General features: G+C 39.4%; 1 protein-coding gene across 1 annotated transcript in view; it reads right to left on the bottom strand.

The window, feature by feature from the left end:
- LOC145416298 (nephrin-like) overlaps positions 1-1,091 on the bottom strand; it is a 555,234-nt gene extending 554,143 nt beyond the window's left edge. The window contains exon 1 of the mRNA XM_080285300.1: positions 626-1,091. Within this exon, the coding sequence (XP_080141426.1) occupies positions 626-728 (103 nt within the window). The 5' untranslated portion in view covers positions 729-1,091. The remainder of the gene's footprint in view (positions 1-625) is intronic.
- Positions 1,092-17,341: the final 16,250 nt, after the last annotated feature.

Raw genomic sequence — 17,341 nt, 5'->3', positions numbered from 1 at the left:
GATTGAAGAGTCGCAAACGAAATAAATTTATTCAAGCTAATAATTAAACCAGTTTAATGCTACACTTCGGTTCATCATGACCTGTGATGCCAAGGCCTGGGTGCAGTAATCAACAGTACAGAAACTAGTATTGGAAGAGAACGTTAATGACACACTTCGTGGAATGAGTATGCATTTATAGTTGCCTTGTATCACACATTTTAAAAGTACATCTATACTTACTCATAGACACATTTTTTATATATTTATTTTTTTGTTTTATGCTCTACCTCACTCCATTTATTAAGTCCTCAGTGCACCCTACAGGTCTTGTGGTATATACTGTCTGAATCGTATGCAAAAAAAGGACAAGCAGATCTCAAAAAGTATTATTAGCTTACATTAAGTCTCGTTATACTCTGTACCTTTTAACATGGTCTAAAGTGCAATTTCTCCAACTTGAATGTTGAACTATGATAAAAGATTAACAATTGAATAAAATGCTGCTCACAGATAAGTGCTATGGAGAGGATATAGGGTGTTAGTACTGTCGTATTCTGCCATGAACTACATGAAAAAATAACCTGAGCAAGGATGCATATCTCTACCAAATTAAAGTGCATGTTTATAACCTGTGAATACTCACGTTTTAATTTGTAGGTGGCGGAACTGGAAGTGGCGAAGGCAAGAAGAAGAAGAAACACCCTTATCACTCTCTCGCTTAAGCTCCATCTCAGGCTCCATTGCATAGTCCATCTCCATCTTCTCCAAGAAGAACTTTGATTACCAGCATGAGATCTCCTATTGCCATCACTTTTTGAGAACGACCTTTTCTCTCGCACAGTCAGCTTGCTGGGTAAAATGTGTGTCACTTCACTAATAATCTCTTCACAGCTTGAGTTCTCAATGCTTCTCGGTTGTCTAGTTCTCAAGGGCGTTTTGGGACAGGTTGGCAAGGATTTCGAGGAAATAGGGGTACTAAGGGTGGATGGAAGGGTGTTTGGGTAGGTTGAGGGAGTGGGTATGAGGGTATAATGACATGTTATCGTGTTTAGAGGAGAGGTTTTAGGATAGTGAGGGCACTGATATTGTAAAGGATATAATTTAGGGCGTGCTTCTGATTCCGAGAGAGGAACCTCATGACTGTCTAGGTAGTGATAAGTTGAAGAAGAAGTAACGCAAGTATCTGTAGTTTCAGTAGCAGAGAAGTCGGATAGACATGATTCTGGAACTGTGCAAGAGGGATTGTTCATGAAATTCAGCCGTGCTTTGGTCGAGAAGGAGTCGGCGGAAATGCATGACAGTGGAGTTCCAAGAGTGTATATGTCTACTGGATTGGATTGTATGGAAAAACACGTATCTGAGGTTGTGCAAGAGGGCGTGTTTGTGACAATGGATCGTGTCTGGGTTGAGATAGAGCACAGTGGAGGGTGGCTGTAGTGGAGGTGCTTTGGTATGCATGTGAGCCTTGCAGAACGATGTAGGGAAGATGAATGTGTGTCCAGGGGTGAAAAATAGGAGGCCGGGAAGGAAACAGGGGAGTAGGAGATTTGAGGGTGACTTCTTAATTTGGGATTTCTAAGCTGAACAAGAGATATGACCAGTGAATCAAGGTAACAATTTAACCCCTGGTCCACCCTGGCCTCCCTCCGTTGTGCATGATCACATGGATCACAATATGATGGCAATGAGTCCCTGCTCACAACTCTTGTGGCAACAGGGAAGGTTATGATGGTGACGGTAGGATCCTTGGCACAATAACCATGCCAGCAGTTCTCCCTTTGGCAGCCGGCTTGGTGTAGGGCTTCAGGTTCCAGCAAGGGGCTTGTGTGTACTGAGGCCAACATTAATGGTCACACTGGTGCTCTTAATCATGTCGTTCATGTTATTAACCTGCCAACCATCGTTTGGGTATCGTTCCATTGTTCAACAAGATTTTCTGAAGATTTTTTAAGATACTGGATACAGTTTTGGCTTCTTACATTCCTTTAGGTAATGCACATATTTGAACCTCTAGTCTGTGCCTGTGGCGCAAAAAGTTACAATGGCACCTCATTTTTAGATATTAGAAGCCAACATTTTCGTCTTTACTTTAGCGAAAGCTCATATGTGTACTTTTGGTCTGTATCTGTGACTCAGACTGAGAGAGATTACAGAAAGGACACTTTTGGTTCTCGTTTTAAAGTATCATTTAAAAATGCTACAATGTTCGTCTCTGTCGCAGTTTACAGGACACACATGTCTGTATCCCATGCCTGTATCTATGCATCAGTGCATGAAAAAATTTCCTTGTTAAATATACGGTCAGAGTTTAAAGATATATCTGTTTGCCTGTATCTTTGCCTTAAGCAATAACAAAGGTAGATATAAGCCCAGCTCTCATTTCACACACAGTCCATGTGAGCTATGATTCTAGGGGTCTGCTGGGATAGACTCTTCACATACGAATCTGAAAGGAAGAAAATGCGTGTAAATATTCACAGAAACATGATTCATGTACAAAACTTAATCTATTTAAGCATTCCGAGACATTCGTGTGGTTTCTGTCCTTCACACACATCCGGGATCAGATGAAATGATTCACTTCAGTTCTGTGATATTCATTCATATCCAATCGGGCTCAGGATCGTATTGAGTCGCATTATGTGTCTTATGGAGATCTCCTAAAAACTCTTTCTTTGCATTTTGTATATACTTCATTCTTTAATATTTTTTCGCATGCTGTTGATGGAAGCTATGTCGACATTAATAGCAAGTAAATAACACACGAGAATGTTAAAGTGCAATATGGAAAATCATCGCTAAGGAAGAGGTGTTATGAATATTTCTATACAATCCGGAATACCCTACAGCGATAAAAGTGACATAGGAAGCAATGAAGCATCTCGACATTAGCGTTTTAGTTTTCCTACTAACCTCCTCAATATTCTCTTGTATATTATTACATTTTAATATCGATATACAAGACGATATCGTGGTGTAATGTGCAAATACAGAGTGGTCGATATACAACATTCCTCGACCACTTTGCCAGCCGATATACTGTGTGTTGCTGGAACAACTCAGTCAGTGTTATTAATGTCTATCCTGCATCATTTATTCATTTCCTATTGCAACTACCGCATCAACACCCAAACCAGAAACTGAACTGTCCCTGCAACACGTAAGATACCATGAGGGAGTTTTTAGTGAAGCAGAAGTAACAGGCCAACCTATATATCGCAACAGAAGAGGTGTTGTTTAGAATATAAGCAACAGATAGGTCAGTTAACGATTGTTCAAGTCAGTGCAGCTGTATTTGAGTTCTATAGGGTCTACTTTGGCAAATCACAGAACTGCACACCAATTCACATTAGCTATTTTAGTCAGGCAGGCTTAGAGTTGCCCTATTGTTGTGCTATATTTTTTCACCTTTACTCGATCCAAATTTTCTTCCTATTGAAGTAAATTTCATATTCCTCATTGGCACGAAAAGAAAATGCTGTGACTATGCATACTTTCCATAACACCTCTTTGAGAGTAGCATTACATTCTCGTGGTAATCTTTTGTTCCAATTATTTTGTGTTGAAGACAGAGGTAACCATGCTGGGCCAAGTTATAAGTAAGGAGAATACAATTTGGAAACATGAGGAGTGAAGAATAAACCGCTTAATTACAAATAATTTTATAGCAACACATTTTTAGAGTGTACTCTAATCATTACAGGCAATGTATCGGTTACTATTTCTGCTTTGTTTATGCCAATGTCACCTGGAAGAAGAAGAAGAAAACTAAACATTACACTTTCAGAATACAGCACATCAAATCAAGCCTATTTTCATCAGCGCAGGTAATTTCAGGTGACTGAAGGCACTTCAAGTACATTACAGCTATTCAGGTCAATACATATGTATTTACACCATGTAAATCAAGGCATGGGCTAAATATCAGCCATACTGCTACATATAACAAGTCAGGTCTTTTTGGTCCCTAATTTCAGATCCTCCAGGTGGAAAAGATTCATTAAGTCTAATAATATTCATTGTGGTCACGCCTATGAAGATGTATACATAATCAGAGTCCTGTTCGTGCAGTGGATTATAAGACAAAAATAGTTTTTTACCTATTTACTATGGAACATTAGAAAAGAAATGATATAAGTGAATGGAGAAGAGTGGATGGGATGGTTATGGGTACTGGGACCTTGTGAGGAGGGTTGTTGAGGAGTGTCAAGGAGTGGACGGGGTGTTTACGTGTGCTAGGGCATGACAGGGGAGTACACTTTGTGAAGAGGATCGTTGTGAAGTGAGTGCAGAGGTGTGGGAAGAATGGGCATTGATGCCAGGGCATGGCAGGGGAGTATACCCTGTTATTATAATCGCTGTGTTGTAAGGGGAGATGATTGGGCAAGATGATGATGGATGCTTGGATATTCTATGGAGGTTTACATTGTACAAGAATTTTTATAATGCTGTGATGCTGTCGGGATCAATCGTATACGCATAAAGGCTTTAAGTTTTTCCTTTCTAGTTTCATCTATAATGACAATTCATATTGTTTATTGCAACTGTGCATGCAGTGTGAGAATGTTCATGTGTTTGAGTCTGTTTTCTGTCTCATTTTGTTTGTCATTCCTACTGTTAGTCTGTCACTCTGTCAGCAAAATTAGTGAAGAACTTTTGGATTAAGGTGCACCAAATCTGACAACATGACTAAGGATCATAAGAGATACAAGTGATTAAAATAAGAACCAAATCAACTCAATTAGCTTTAAATCGATTTTGATCAAATTTGGTCGAAGGGCTGAGGGATAAGAACGGGTGAAGTGAATAAGTTTGAAGAACAGATGGTCCGAGGCAAGGGTCATAGGACAAAGTAAAAGTTTCGGCATTTGATCAGTTTTGATTCGATCTGAATGCAACTTGGGAAGATTTTAGGTATGCCAGGGATATAACATGAGCCAAAGGTTAAGGCCATAGGTAAGGTCAACTTAAACAGTCTTGACCAACAATGAACTAGACTTGGTGGATGGGTTAAGGGTTCATGGGTTAAAGGTCAGGGAAGGATGAGGTAATTCGAATTTGATAGTAATCAGCAAAAGTTTAATGCGTGTGGAAGGGTCAAGTATCCTGCCTTAGGTCCCTCCCTAGTCAGTACGCACTTGTAGTGTCCAAGCACGCTGCTCATCAGTCATCAGTGTCAAGGCTTGGTGATGAATCGCGCTATAAAGAGGAAATCAGAAGTGGAGAAGTGTTTCAGTTCTTGATTTCTACACGATTATTGGTCAATATTTTTCCATTACCATACTCTCAAATTACTCGTGACCATGGATTATGTGCATTAGGACTTTTGTACAATGTAAGTGTAGCACCCTCTGAGTGGTTCTTCTTGGATTATTACTTTTTATTATGTTGTGTGTGATTGAGGACAAGGCAGCTTAACGGTGGCATTTAGGCGATTCGTTCGTTGCCACCACCTTCGGAATTAAGGTGTTTAGATATTTATAGACGACGGAGAAAAATACATAAAGGTGTTTAGATATTTATAGAAGACAGAGAAAAATACAGTATATACTTGTGTAGGTAGTTAGACTGACGAAGTAACAGATACACAGATAGATTTAGACAAATTAATAGATACAGGTTTACTGAAAAACAGATTTAGATAGTAAATATGCTGACTGACTGACTGATTGACTTACTGGCTGACTAACTGACTTCTAGAGCTTTAGTGTTCGGTGAAGGAAGAGAGAGGGGCTGAGACCAATGGTATCACGGGAATTACAGTTAGGCTAACTGGCTGTGGGTTTAAATTCTGTCACGGTGTTCACTGCTTTCTGTATCTTACTACAGACATATAACAGAAACACCTCCCTCCCACTTATTATCTCACTACCACCTGATCTAAGTAAAATATGCTTACCACAATACACATCATGGGTATTATACTACGGTTGTTCTAACATAATAAAGATATGTACTCACGCTTCATCTTAACTTATGGCCAGTTGTTTTCAGCCTGACGGGGGGGTGGGGCTGGATGCAAATTTGACTACTAACCAAGGAGAGCCATTCCTGTCTCGCAACGCTATTTTCATGCAACACAATTTTGTACTGGAGATATGTGAGTCACTTAGCTCCATGAGAATATATCATACCGGCTATAATATCCAGGCTGTGTTGTTTAAGGGCCGCTTGTTCGTCTGTGAGTGAGTGGTAAGTGGATTATAGGATAACGAGTACCGGGTATGGGTTATTTGGTCCTTGAAAGATACGGATGCATTTAAAAAGTATAATAGTTCAAAAAAGCAAACCAGCGGTGGCAGAATCGGTAGAGAGTCGGCCTGCAATCCTAATGGATCCAGGTTTGAATCCCAGCTAGGGCAAGGAACAGTTTAAGGATCTGAATTTCTTAAAAAGTAGGTTTTTCTGATCTACCAAGATAGCCCGCCGACATGTCATAAAAATGCCCCCACCAGTCCTGAATGAGACAGCCCTAGCACGTATTCATTATGGACGGTGAGTGATAGCGCCGAAGTGGTGACATGTGGAGGTGTAGAAGGACTACTGGGCCTTGGGGATATGCCCTGGGGATAGGCCCTGAAGCCTTTCAGAGTGGAGCACCTACAAAAAAAAAATAGTGAAAATTAATGTTATCCCACTGTAACTAAAGTTGGTGAAAAGGTTGAAGTTAGGCCAAGGGATTGACCTAGTGTTTTTGAGAACAACAGGTCAAATATCAGGGTCACGGACCAACTCAAGTTAAAGTTATTATTCGGTTTCAATTAAACCTGGTGGATGGGATGAGGGTTAGTTTATTTAGAACAATCAAAGGGCAAGGTCAAAGCTCAGCCCATGTACCGTGACTCAAGTGCTTGTGTGTGAACAAAAGAAAAATTTTAGTCTGATCAGAACCAAACTTGGTGGAAGGGTGGATGATCAGCCAAGAGTTTAACTTTCTATTTTTAGAACAATATATCAAAGGTCAAGTGGCAAGGTCAACGGAGCCCGTTAATACTATTTGAGGGGTAACTAATGTTGCATCACCCCTCCACATTGAAACGAGGAATGAACAACTTCCCAACACTAACAAGATCATCTCGGCAACAATCTCCACCTCCTCCTCTCAACATCACACTTCACGACCAATACATAAACACACAGCCACTACAGCCAACCAAAGTTTAAACCAAACAGAATCTTTCATGAACTTCCACCAGAACTATAAGCCTCAGAAAATACTCTAGCTAGAGAGAAACAAGTACACCTTCCCAGACTGCGATGCAGTTACCACCCTTCCCTACTATAAAACCACCACAAAATAGAGCTCACAAGACTATCCATGCCCACAGTGCAATGCAACCCCCACACCACAACATACGTACTCACTTCATGCACCACACTATCATAGCACATAGCTCGTCACAATAACCTCAATAAATGACCTCTGGGAGTGACCGGCTGAAGTGGTTGGTTACCTGCAGTCTAATGTGTTAACAGGCAAATGAGCCTAGAGTTACAACAACAGCAAAAATAATAACAACAACAATCAGATTTCGACCAAAGTCTGTGAAAGTATCAAAAGAAAGCAAGACAAAAGGGACTAGAATTTAAGTGCAGTCAGATAACAATTAAGGCCACAGAGAAAGATATAAGGTCAGGTTCACAGGGCTACATCAGTTCAAACAGCTTCTTCTGTTTTGGACCAAACTTTGTGGAAGCATTAAGGGTTAGGTAGGAATGAAGTAGATCTCTTTGGAACGCAATCGGACGAAAGTCATGGTCACAGGATAAAGTCTAATGTTAAGCCATATAACCAGTCTGTGGAAGCAGGTGTTGTATTGTGTGTGTGTGTGTGTGTGTGTGTGTGTGTGTGTGTGTGTGTGTGTGTGTGTGTGTGTGTGTGTGTGTGTGTGTGTGTGTGTGTGTGTGTGTGTGTGTGTTGTTGTTGTTGTTGTTGTTGTTATTATTATTATTATTTTTACCTCCACCACCGAAGTTGGAGGAGGTTATGTATTCACCTACGTCTGTCTGTTTGTCCACAAGATACCTCCAAAAGTTTTCAGTGAATTTCAATGAAATTTTGTGGAAAGGTGGGCCATGGGCCAAGAGAGTATTTAATTTTGGGGTTAATCCGGTTGCGCTTGCTATGTATATCGCAGAAAATCTCCAAAAGTTCTCAATGAATTAAAATAAAATTTTGTGGAAGATCTGGCCATGCGTCAAGGAACAATAGATTAAATTTGGGGGCGTATCCTGATCCTATGAACTCCACACAGTATCGCCATGGATCCGAATCCTTTTAAATGGCAATACCATTGGTGGAGGTATGCGATGTCTGAGTTGCTTTCTATTTGATGATGCTATCCCGTACGGGATGCGGCATCGGACAATAGATGGAGGTGGCGATAAATATATATATATATATATATATATATATATATATATATATATATATATATATGTGTGCTGATCGAAATGATGGAGGCTTTCAGCACTTCCATCTGAGAGGTTTTCTCTAAGCTAAATACAACTGTCTGACAGCAGGCAAAAAATAAGTAATATCTCATTGTACCGAAGAGGTTGAAAAGTCTCTAGATGTTATGAGAATGGAAATGTAGAGGATACCTCAGTTAAATTCGTCTTACTCTATTTACAGTCTTAACGTTATCTCCATACTAATCTTTCCACAGCTAAACGAAGTTATTCACATTAAAGAAGAACTCTTGTTATGAAGTGGAGAGAATTCTCCATTATACTTTGCAGTACGATGGTAATTTTGATTTATATTCTTGATATCGAAAGTCAATTTCTTGACCTCAGTGGGGACTTCTCACTAAGATAGGGGCGAGAAAAGAGGCAAACCTTAGAGTAATCGGATACGAAAGCGTGTTGTGGCACCGATAAAACCAGACGACCTCACTGGCTGCTTACTAAGTGTTCTTAAGCTACTTTCCTGTCCCCCGAACAGAGGATGGCGAAATGCAGAAAGATGGTCTGCAGTCAGTTGGATTCTCGTTTCAGATAAGCCTAGGGTAAAAACAACAACAATAACAACAACAAAAATTTGATATGAGTTAGATCTGAGTCTATGATCTGTATCCATAAGTTCCAAAATTAGCAAACATTTGAAGTAGGTACTCATAGTCCTTTCGTGCGTTTACATACGATCGTAACGTGGTGATTCATATCGTTGACATATACCCTGTATATACTTTGACACACACACACACACACACACACACACACACACACACACACACACACACACACACACACTTTAATGTTGTATTTAAACTTTCACACGAACCACGCACTTTTTTTTTTTTTACCTCATTCACGCTTCGTCAGTGAAATATGGGATAAAATCCAAGTCGACATGTACTGGAACAGGTGGAAAACTATTTACTTCTGGGTGACGCTACTTAGCCTGTCAGATCGTTAGGCGGAAGCAAGAGTAAAATACAGCCCATGTGTTCCTTTAGGTGGGCGTCTTGCATTACAAAGAACATTGAATAAAAATTTATCCTTCTGTCTGTAACCAGATGTCTTATTCTCGTAAGGGTTGGCCAAATACGAATTGGTTCCATGCCACCATGTCCTTCATTATCAGGCTACCCTCTCTCCAACCTCAACCACCTTCACTCATATACCTATCTAGCCCATCTCTCCATCTCATCCTTTGTCTCCCCCTTCCCCTGTCCTCCTCCACCTCACTGACATATTCTCTCCCAGTCAGTCTCTCATTCCTAGTTCTCTTCGCATAGCCAAATCATCGAAATATTTCTTCTAATGCCTTTCAGCACATTCACTTCAGCACCATCAAGCTTTTCCACATCCTCATTTGTTTGTCTGTTCGTTTAGCTCCACATGCCCCACTCCGATTACCCTTGGCTGGCGTGTTTCCCACAGAAGCGGAGCATCACTTCTATACGATACAGTGAGGATCACGATACTGTTACGCAGTGGGGCTTTTTTTCACCTCCATAACCACTCCCCTATTCCTTATAATGCCCATAGTTAATTCTAATGGATGCTGGTGAAAACGTAAATAAAAAAAAATGTCACTTTCATTACGATGACATACAGTTTCCTTGATCTCCACATTTACAGCAAGCTTCAAGCTTAGAGAAATATCTTTAAATACAGAAAATCTGCATTAACCCACTGGAATTAAGGCACGTGCCTATAAACAGACAGGTGATTTTTACAAAATATCAAAGAGCTTCTACTCGTAGAAGAATCGGACCAATAGGTGCTTTAATGATTAAGGTGGACAAATTGTATAGCTTGTGAATTAAGTGGACAGGTTTTGGTTGAATCAGGGTAACAGGTGCTATGATGAATTCCGTAGACGAATACCTGTATTATAACGATTAAAACAGACAGGTATGAGGAAAATGTAGGTAGATTAGTGTTACCAAGAATTACCGAATGTGGCCAAATGTTATGGAACCTTCAGTGAAGAAGTATTATGTCAAATTAAATGGATGAGTGTTCTGACCTGACGAATAAAATGAACAGAAGTTATTACCTCCGGCAAGGGGTTATGTTTTCACCCCTGTCCGTTTGTTGTTGGTTGGTTGGTTTGTGAGCAAGATTACACAAAAACTACTGGACGGATTCCAAGAAACTTGGTAGAAGAATGGGCCTTGGCGCAGAATAGACTCCATTAGATTTTGGTGCGGATCTGGATAAAGGTGCTGACCCAGTATTTTTTTTTTTTTTTTTACTTTAACATTGCGAGATGGGGCGTTTCTCGACATTTTCGAAAAGTTTTCAGTGAGTATTGCATGGACCTTGATGAAAAAAATCAGGTTTATTTAGAGTGCTGGAATATACGAATATGTACAGTTTGGTGAAAATCCATTTAAAATTCCGGATCTAACGGATTTAAATATGCTTTTTAGGGGGGTAGTCTTTTTCCATATTGGATTAAACTTGACTGAATTAAAAGGAACTGCATGTTGGGCCTTGGCAGAGGTATGCGCTCTGCTGAGTGTCATTCTACTTAGGAAAGAAGTAGACAAGTGTTAGGAAGAATGAAGTGGATCGGTGCTTTTCGGAATCAGTTGTACAGTACATGTGTTTTGATGAATTAAGTGGATACCGGTACTTTTTATAGGGAACTAAGTGACACGTATAATAGGGAACTAAGTGGACACAGAGAACTGAGTGGACACGTGTTAAAGGCATTAAGTTGACACGTCTACCTATCTATCTATTGCCAGACGCCTTAATCCTTTATACGGGGTGGCCACAAACAAATCACCTCCACGTCACCCTGTCCCCCGCCATTTCCCTGCCCTGCTCCCATTTCACACCCCCTCCCTCCCTCATATACCTCTCCACCCCATTCCTTCATCTCATCCTTGGCTTTCCCCTTCCTCTCTCCCCCTCCACTTCACTCACATACACTCCTCGTCAGTCTCTCACTCTCCATCCTCTCCACATGGCCAAACCACCTCAGTGTGTTTCTCCTAACGCTTCCTATCACATTCACATCCACACCACAACGCTCCTTCACATCCTCATTTGTCAATCTGTCTCTCAACGTGACTCCACAGGCTCCTCTCAAAATAACTCATTTCCACTGCTCTCACTACTGACTTGTGTCCCTCCAGCAAGGTCCAAGCTTCACTTCCATACGTTAGAGTTGGTATCACAATACTGTCATGTAGTAACTTTTTCACTTCCATGCTCACTTCCCTGTTTCTTATCACTGCTTTCAAGGAACCAGCAACCTTTCTTCCTTGTTGTACCCTTTCAAGCACTTCACCCTTCAAACTTTCATCCTTACTCATCACACACTACCTAAGTACCTAAACGTGCTCACATTTTCCATTTCCTCATCATCCAGCCTCACTGTACATTTACTAGCTTCACCTCTCTCGAAGACCATCACTTTACTCTTCCCTACATTCACCTTTAGATTCCGTGTCTTACACACTCTCCCAAATTCATCCACCAAGCCTTGCAGCTTCACTTGACACGTATTATGGGAAACTTACATGAGCACGTGTTATAGGGTAAGAAGTGAACAAGTGTTACAGGGAACGAAGTGGACACGTTATAGGGAACTGAGTGGACAGGTATATGATGGAGTATGAGGACAGTTGTTCTGAAGAATTAAGTGAACAAGTATGAAGTGGAAAAGCCCTAGCGACCTGACTTATTAATTGGAGAGGTGTACGAGTATCTGTGTCAATCTGTATTAAGTCACTGCAGAACCTGTCCATCTCTGGGGGACAATGGCAGTCAGATTTACTTTCCTACTTTTGGGCTACATACAATTTCGGCAGGGATGCCCGTATACTTTTTTTTTTTTTTTACCTTGATTTGGCCTAATTTTATCAGCTGTTTTACATAGGTCAGTGACAAAATGGCAATAATACGACTATACTTCTTTCCTACAGCACTTCTTCGTTACTGAAATTATATTCTAGCTTTAATCTGTTGTGACTAGCATCATATTCTATTTTTAATGTTGTACGTCGCATCATATTCTAGTATTAAAATGCTGTTTCATTTTGTATTCAGTAAGAAGGAATGACAATTTTAGGCCATGATGAAGTAAAAATTTAGTGAGAACGTTGCTGTTAAAAGTCCACGGAAAGGGATATAAGACAAGTTCGAAAATGGTTTTGGAATACGATTAAACATGTCTAGAAATTTTAAGAAAACAATAAGTGTGGAAAAACAAAGGCTAGAAAAAAATGGCATTGCCTAAAAAAAAAAAAAAGAAAAATGGTGAGGGAACTAGCAACAAAGTAGGACAAAAATACTTGGGAGACCAGATGGTAAGACTAGGATATCGCAGAATCCGTTTCTGGTGTGCTTTCATCTTCATCATTATCATCATCATCGTCATAATCATTGTCATCAACCTACTTCTTCTTCTTCTTCTTCTTCGTCTCATCATCATCATCATCATAATCATCGCCATACGTGTAGCCATCGTCAGCAATCTTCTCCTTCCATTCTTCCTCCTCCTCATTATCATCATCATCAACCTCTACTCCATGTTTCAAAGGACACAACCTAAAAAATGCACAAACGTCCAAATAAAGTTCTATTTCAATTAGAGAGAGAGAGAGAGAGAGAGAGAGAGAGAGAGAGAGAGAGAGAGAGAGAGAGAGAGAGAGAGAATAAAAAATCAATCTTTGTTCTATCTGGTATTTTCTTGACCCCGTAACCATGACGTTTACAACAGCAAGACCACTATAATAATTTTTCATAAACTTCTGCACCTCACATCCGTCTCATTTAGAACCGGTGTACTGGTATTAGCGGGGATGTTTTTACGACATGTCGGTGGATCTTTACACACACACACACACACACACACACACACACACACACCTCGAGGAAGCTTAACATCCGCTATCGCTTAGCAAACTGGATTACAAGTTTAAGTATTTCTGTCCTCTTTGAGTCACGTACCGTCTACCCACGACTCATCAGCCTCCTTTGTATTCCATGTGTTCCCACTTCAACGTCCTATTCGCTCTTGGTTTTCTTCTTCCTTCCTACATCCACCCGTTCTCGTACACTCTCCTAGTTGGTGCGTCACTCTACTTCGTTCTGTTTGTCTGAAACGTCTTCAAGCATTTTTTCATATGTGTTATTCACCTCTACACATATTTTCACGAATTATTTTTTTAATTAATTTATTCGTATACAAAGCCACGTTATACTCACATCTTAGGTAACTTCTTTCAATAACTATCGTCTTGATTCATGTCACACACATCGTACATGCTTCAGCATTTACTTTTGTATTCGGATTATACGATCTGTCATGTGGTTCTTTGTTCCTATACTTTCATGTTGCTCGTCTCTGCTCTCAACGCCCCTGCCACTTTGCTTCCATGTTGGACACCACCTTAATTCACCCTCCGAGGTAAGCCTGAGTACTCGAACAGCCACACACTCCAAGAACTATCACAAGTTAAGTGCTTTACTCTAGCGACGCCCCATATGAAACATCAAATGGTTCCACAACCACAGAAGACTTCTGTAACTGTTTCATCAATTTAATGTTGGCAAAAATCACACGATTATTTAAATATTTGTTTTGTCACCTATTAATAATTTATTGCTTGCTTAATTCTGATCAGCTCCAAACGAATCTTTATTCGTTCTTTTAATGTAAAAATCCTTAAACTTTTTTTTCCTTGTCACCCTCACGATTTTTATTTTGGTTACCGGTACCATCGGTTACTTTTTAATTTTCATTCGGTCACCCTCAGACGATTTTTTAAATATCTATTAACCCTCAGACAACGTTTTATTTTCTTCAATCTCAGTTCCGTTTTAATTCTGGCCACCCGCAGACGAATTTTTCTAGGCACACAGGTGATTGTATTTTTAATGTTAGTCCTTCTCTGAGAAAATTTTCATTGTGGCCGTCCTCAAGTGATTTTTAAAATACTACCCAACCTCCGACTTTTTTTTTTTTTTTTTTAATGGTTACTCCGATACAATTTTATTCTGGTTGCCTTTAAACGATTTTCTTTCTGGTTACCCTCAGACAATTTCTTTAATCTTGGGCCTCTCTCATATATATATATATATATATTATATATATTTCATTCTGGCCACCAATAAGCCAATATTCCATTATTTGGCCACCCTCAAAATATTTTTCATCCTAACCACCGATAAACGTTTTTCTGATCCTCAGACGATTTTTCTTTCATTCTGGCCATTCTGAGACGATTTCCTTATTCTGGCAACCCTCAGACTATGCCTTCGTCACTTTTTTTTTTTTTTTTTTTTAATCACCGGTAATATTTTCAGATGATTTTCGTTCTTACACTCAAACGAGTTTTACTCTTTTCCCCAGGTTATTTTTATCATCATCCTCTGCGATATTTTTCATACCGGCCTGAAAAGATTTTTTTTTTTTTTTATTATCCTCAAACGATTTTTCTCTCTGGTTAAACTCAGGCGGTTTTAAAATTTTGATGACCCTCAGACATTTTTTTCATTCTGTCCGCTCTCAGACTTTTTATTTTCACTTTTAAACCCCACGCTTACTTTATTTCTGGTTATCCTTACGCCATTTTTCATTCACTGAACCCGAAGATAATTTGTTCTTCGTTTTGATCACCCTCAACCTATATTTATATGTGACCACACTTAGATGATTTTTTCTAATCCTCGGAGCTTTTTTTGAATTTATGGTTAAACCCATTTTTTTTTTTTTTTTACGCTCCACCTGACAAAGTCTGAAGAGGGTGTTGTTATCACTAGGATCAATAAGCAACCGTCTGCACAGCTGGGCGGTAAGGCAGCTGGCCGGGTGTAGAGATATCGTTTCCGGGTCAGAACTCGGTAAGTATTCACTATACAGTCATGAAATTTTACACAGTTGTGTCTTATAGTGAACTGGTCCTTTTGACTGGCAGAATACTGTGTCTTAAGTATTTTTTTTTTTTCTTTATGGAAATAATGAAGTTAAAAAATCAGATTTCAATGCGACCTGCACAAGGAATATGAAGGGCCCAGGTTATGGATCCTCAAGGCGTTCTCCATACGCCAACATTTAAAAGAAAAGATGGGGGGGGGGGGTTGAGGATTGTAATGCGCTTGGTTTGATGTGCATGGAGATGGGGGGTATGCGCTTGGTCAGATGAAGGGTTGCAACAGTGTAGCATTGCCTATGTTTTATTTATTTTTTTTAAATCTTCATATTTTTTTTTCTTTAATCTGGTCATCCTCAAACGATTTTTCTTTTCTTCTGCCCAGCCTCAGACAAGATTTCCCTCATTCTGGTCATCCTCAGACATTTTTTCATCCAGGTCACTTTCATAAGATTTTTCCATTTCGCTCAGGTCAACCCCACACGATTTTTTAACAATTCTGTCCATCATCAGACAGTTTTTTTCAACGCCCATAGAAAATTTTGATTCACACCACCCTCAGGCGATTTTGTTTTACCGTCATCAGCCGATTTTTTATTTTCACGACAGACGATTTTTATATAATTTCCACCATATCCTATTTTCGTATTATTTTCACCATACGAAGACAATTTTTTTCGTCCCTCAGAAGATTTTTATATTATTTTACCACACAGACGATTTCTGTAGTTTTCACAATACTCAGACATTTCTTTATCCCTCAGAGATTTTTGTGTTATTTTACCACTCAGACGATTTTCATATTTTCGCATTACTCAGGCTTTTTGTTTTCATCCCTCAGACGATTTTTATATAATTATACGCATTCAGACGATTTTTATAATTTTGCGCTCAGACTATTTTTATAATTTTGCGCTCTCAGACGATTTTTATAATTTTGCGCGCTCAGACGATATTTACATAATTTTACGCACTCAGACGATTTTTATCATTTTGCGCGCTCAGACGATTTTTTTAACGCACATACGATTTTTATATTTACTCAGACGATTTTATATAATTTTACGCACTCAGATGATTCTTATAATTTTACGCACTCAGACGATTTTTATATTTTCATCACATCGTTTTTAGAATTTTCACCACTCAGACGATTATTCCTGATTATTTCCCACACAGACGATTTTTGTTTCCCCATCCTCAGACGATATTTCCATTATTGTCAACATCCTCAGACGAATTTTTTATTATTGTAACCATCCTCAGAAGCATTTTATATTCTAACCAGCCTCAGACGATTATTTTACTTTCACCATCCTCAGACGATTTTTTATATTCTCACCATTCTCAGGCAATTTTTCTAGAATTCTTAACATCCTCAGTGTTTTTATTCTCGCCGCCCTCAAACGATTTTTGTTTTTCTAGTTCAGACATGACCTTTCGTGGCGGAGGGTTTGGAAACAGTCACCGTGAGTCTTCCATCCTACGGCGTATCTTTCATTTTATAGTCTTGCTGCTGCCAGGTGATTTTATTCAGTTTAGGGGGGAAGGATTTTTGAACGGCAGGGGTTGGATACAAAAGACATCAATCTCGTCACTGATAAGAGATCGTTCTGAAGATGAGTCAAATCGCTAATAAGAGATACTTCTGAAGATCAAGTAAAATCGCAAATAAGAGATCGTTCAGATGAGTAAAATCGCAAATAAGAGATCGTTCTGAAGATCGAGTCAAATCGCTAATAAGAGATCGTTCTGAAGATGAGTAAAATCGCAGATAAGAGATCGTTCTGAAGATGAGTAAAATCGCTAATAAGAAATCGTTCTGAAGATGAGTAAAATCGCAGATAAGAGATCGTTCAGATGAGTAAAATCGCTAATAAGAAATCGTTCAGGAGATGAGTAAAATCGCTAATAAGAGATCGTTCTGAAGATGAGTAAAATCGCAGATAAGAGATCGTTCAGATGAGTAAAATCGCTAATAAGAAATCGTTCAGGAGATGAGTAAAATCGCTAAT

The sequence above is a fragment of the Coenobita brevimanus genome, chromosome 105 (genome assembly GCF_032717465.1).
Source record: "Coenobita brevimanus isolate Jiangsu-jjx chromosome 105, ASM3271746v2, whole genome shotgun sequence".
Lineage (NCBI taxonomy): Eukaryota > Metazoa > Arthropoda > Malacostraca > Decapoda > Coenobitidae > Coenobita > Coenobita brevimanus.
This window is presented reverse-complemented; position numbering and strand designations above follow the sequence as displayed.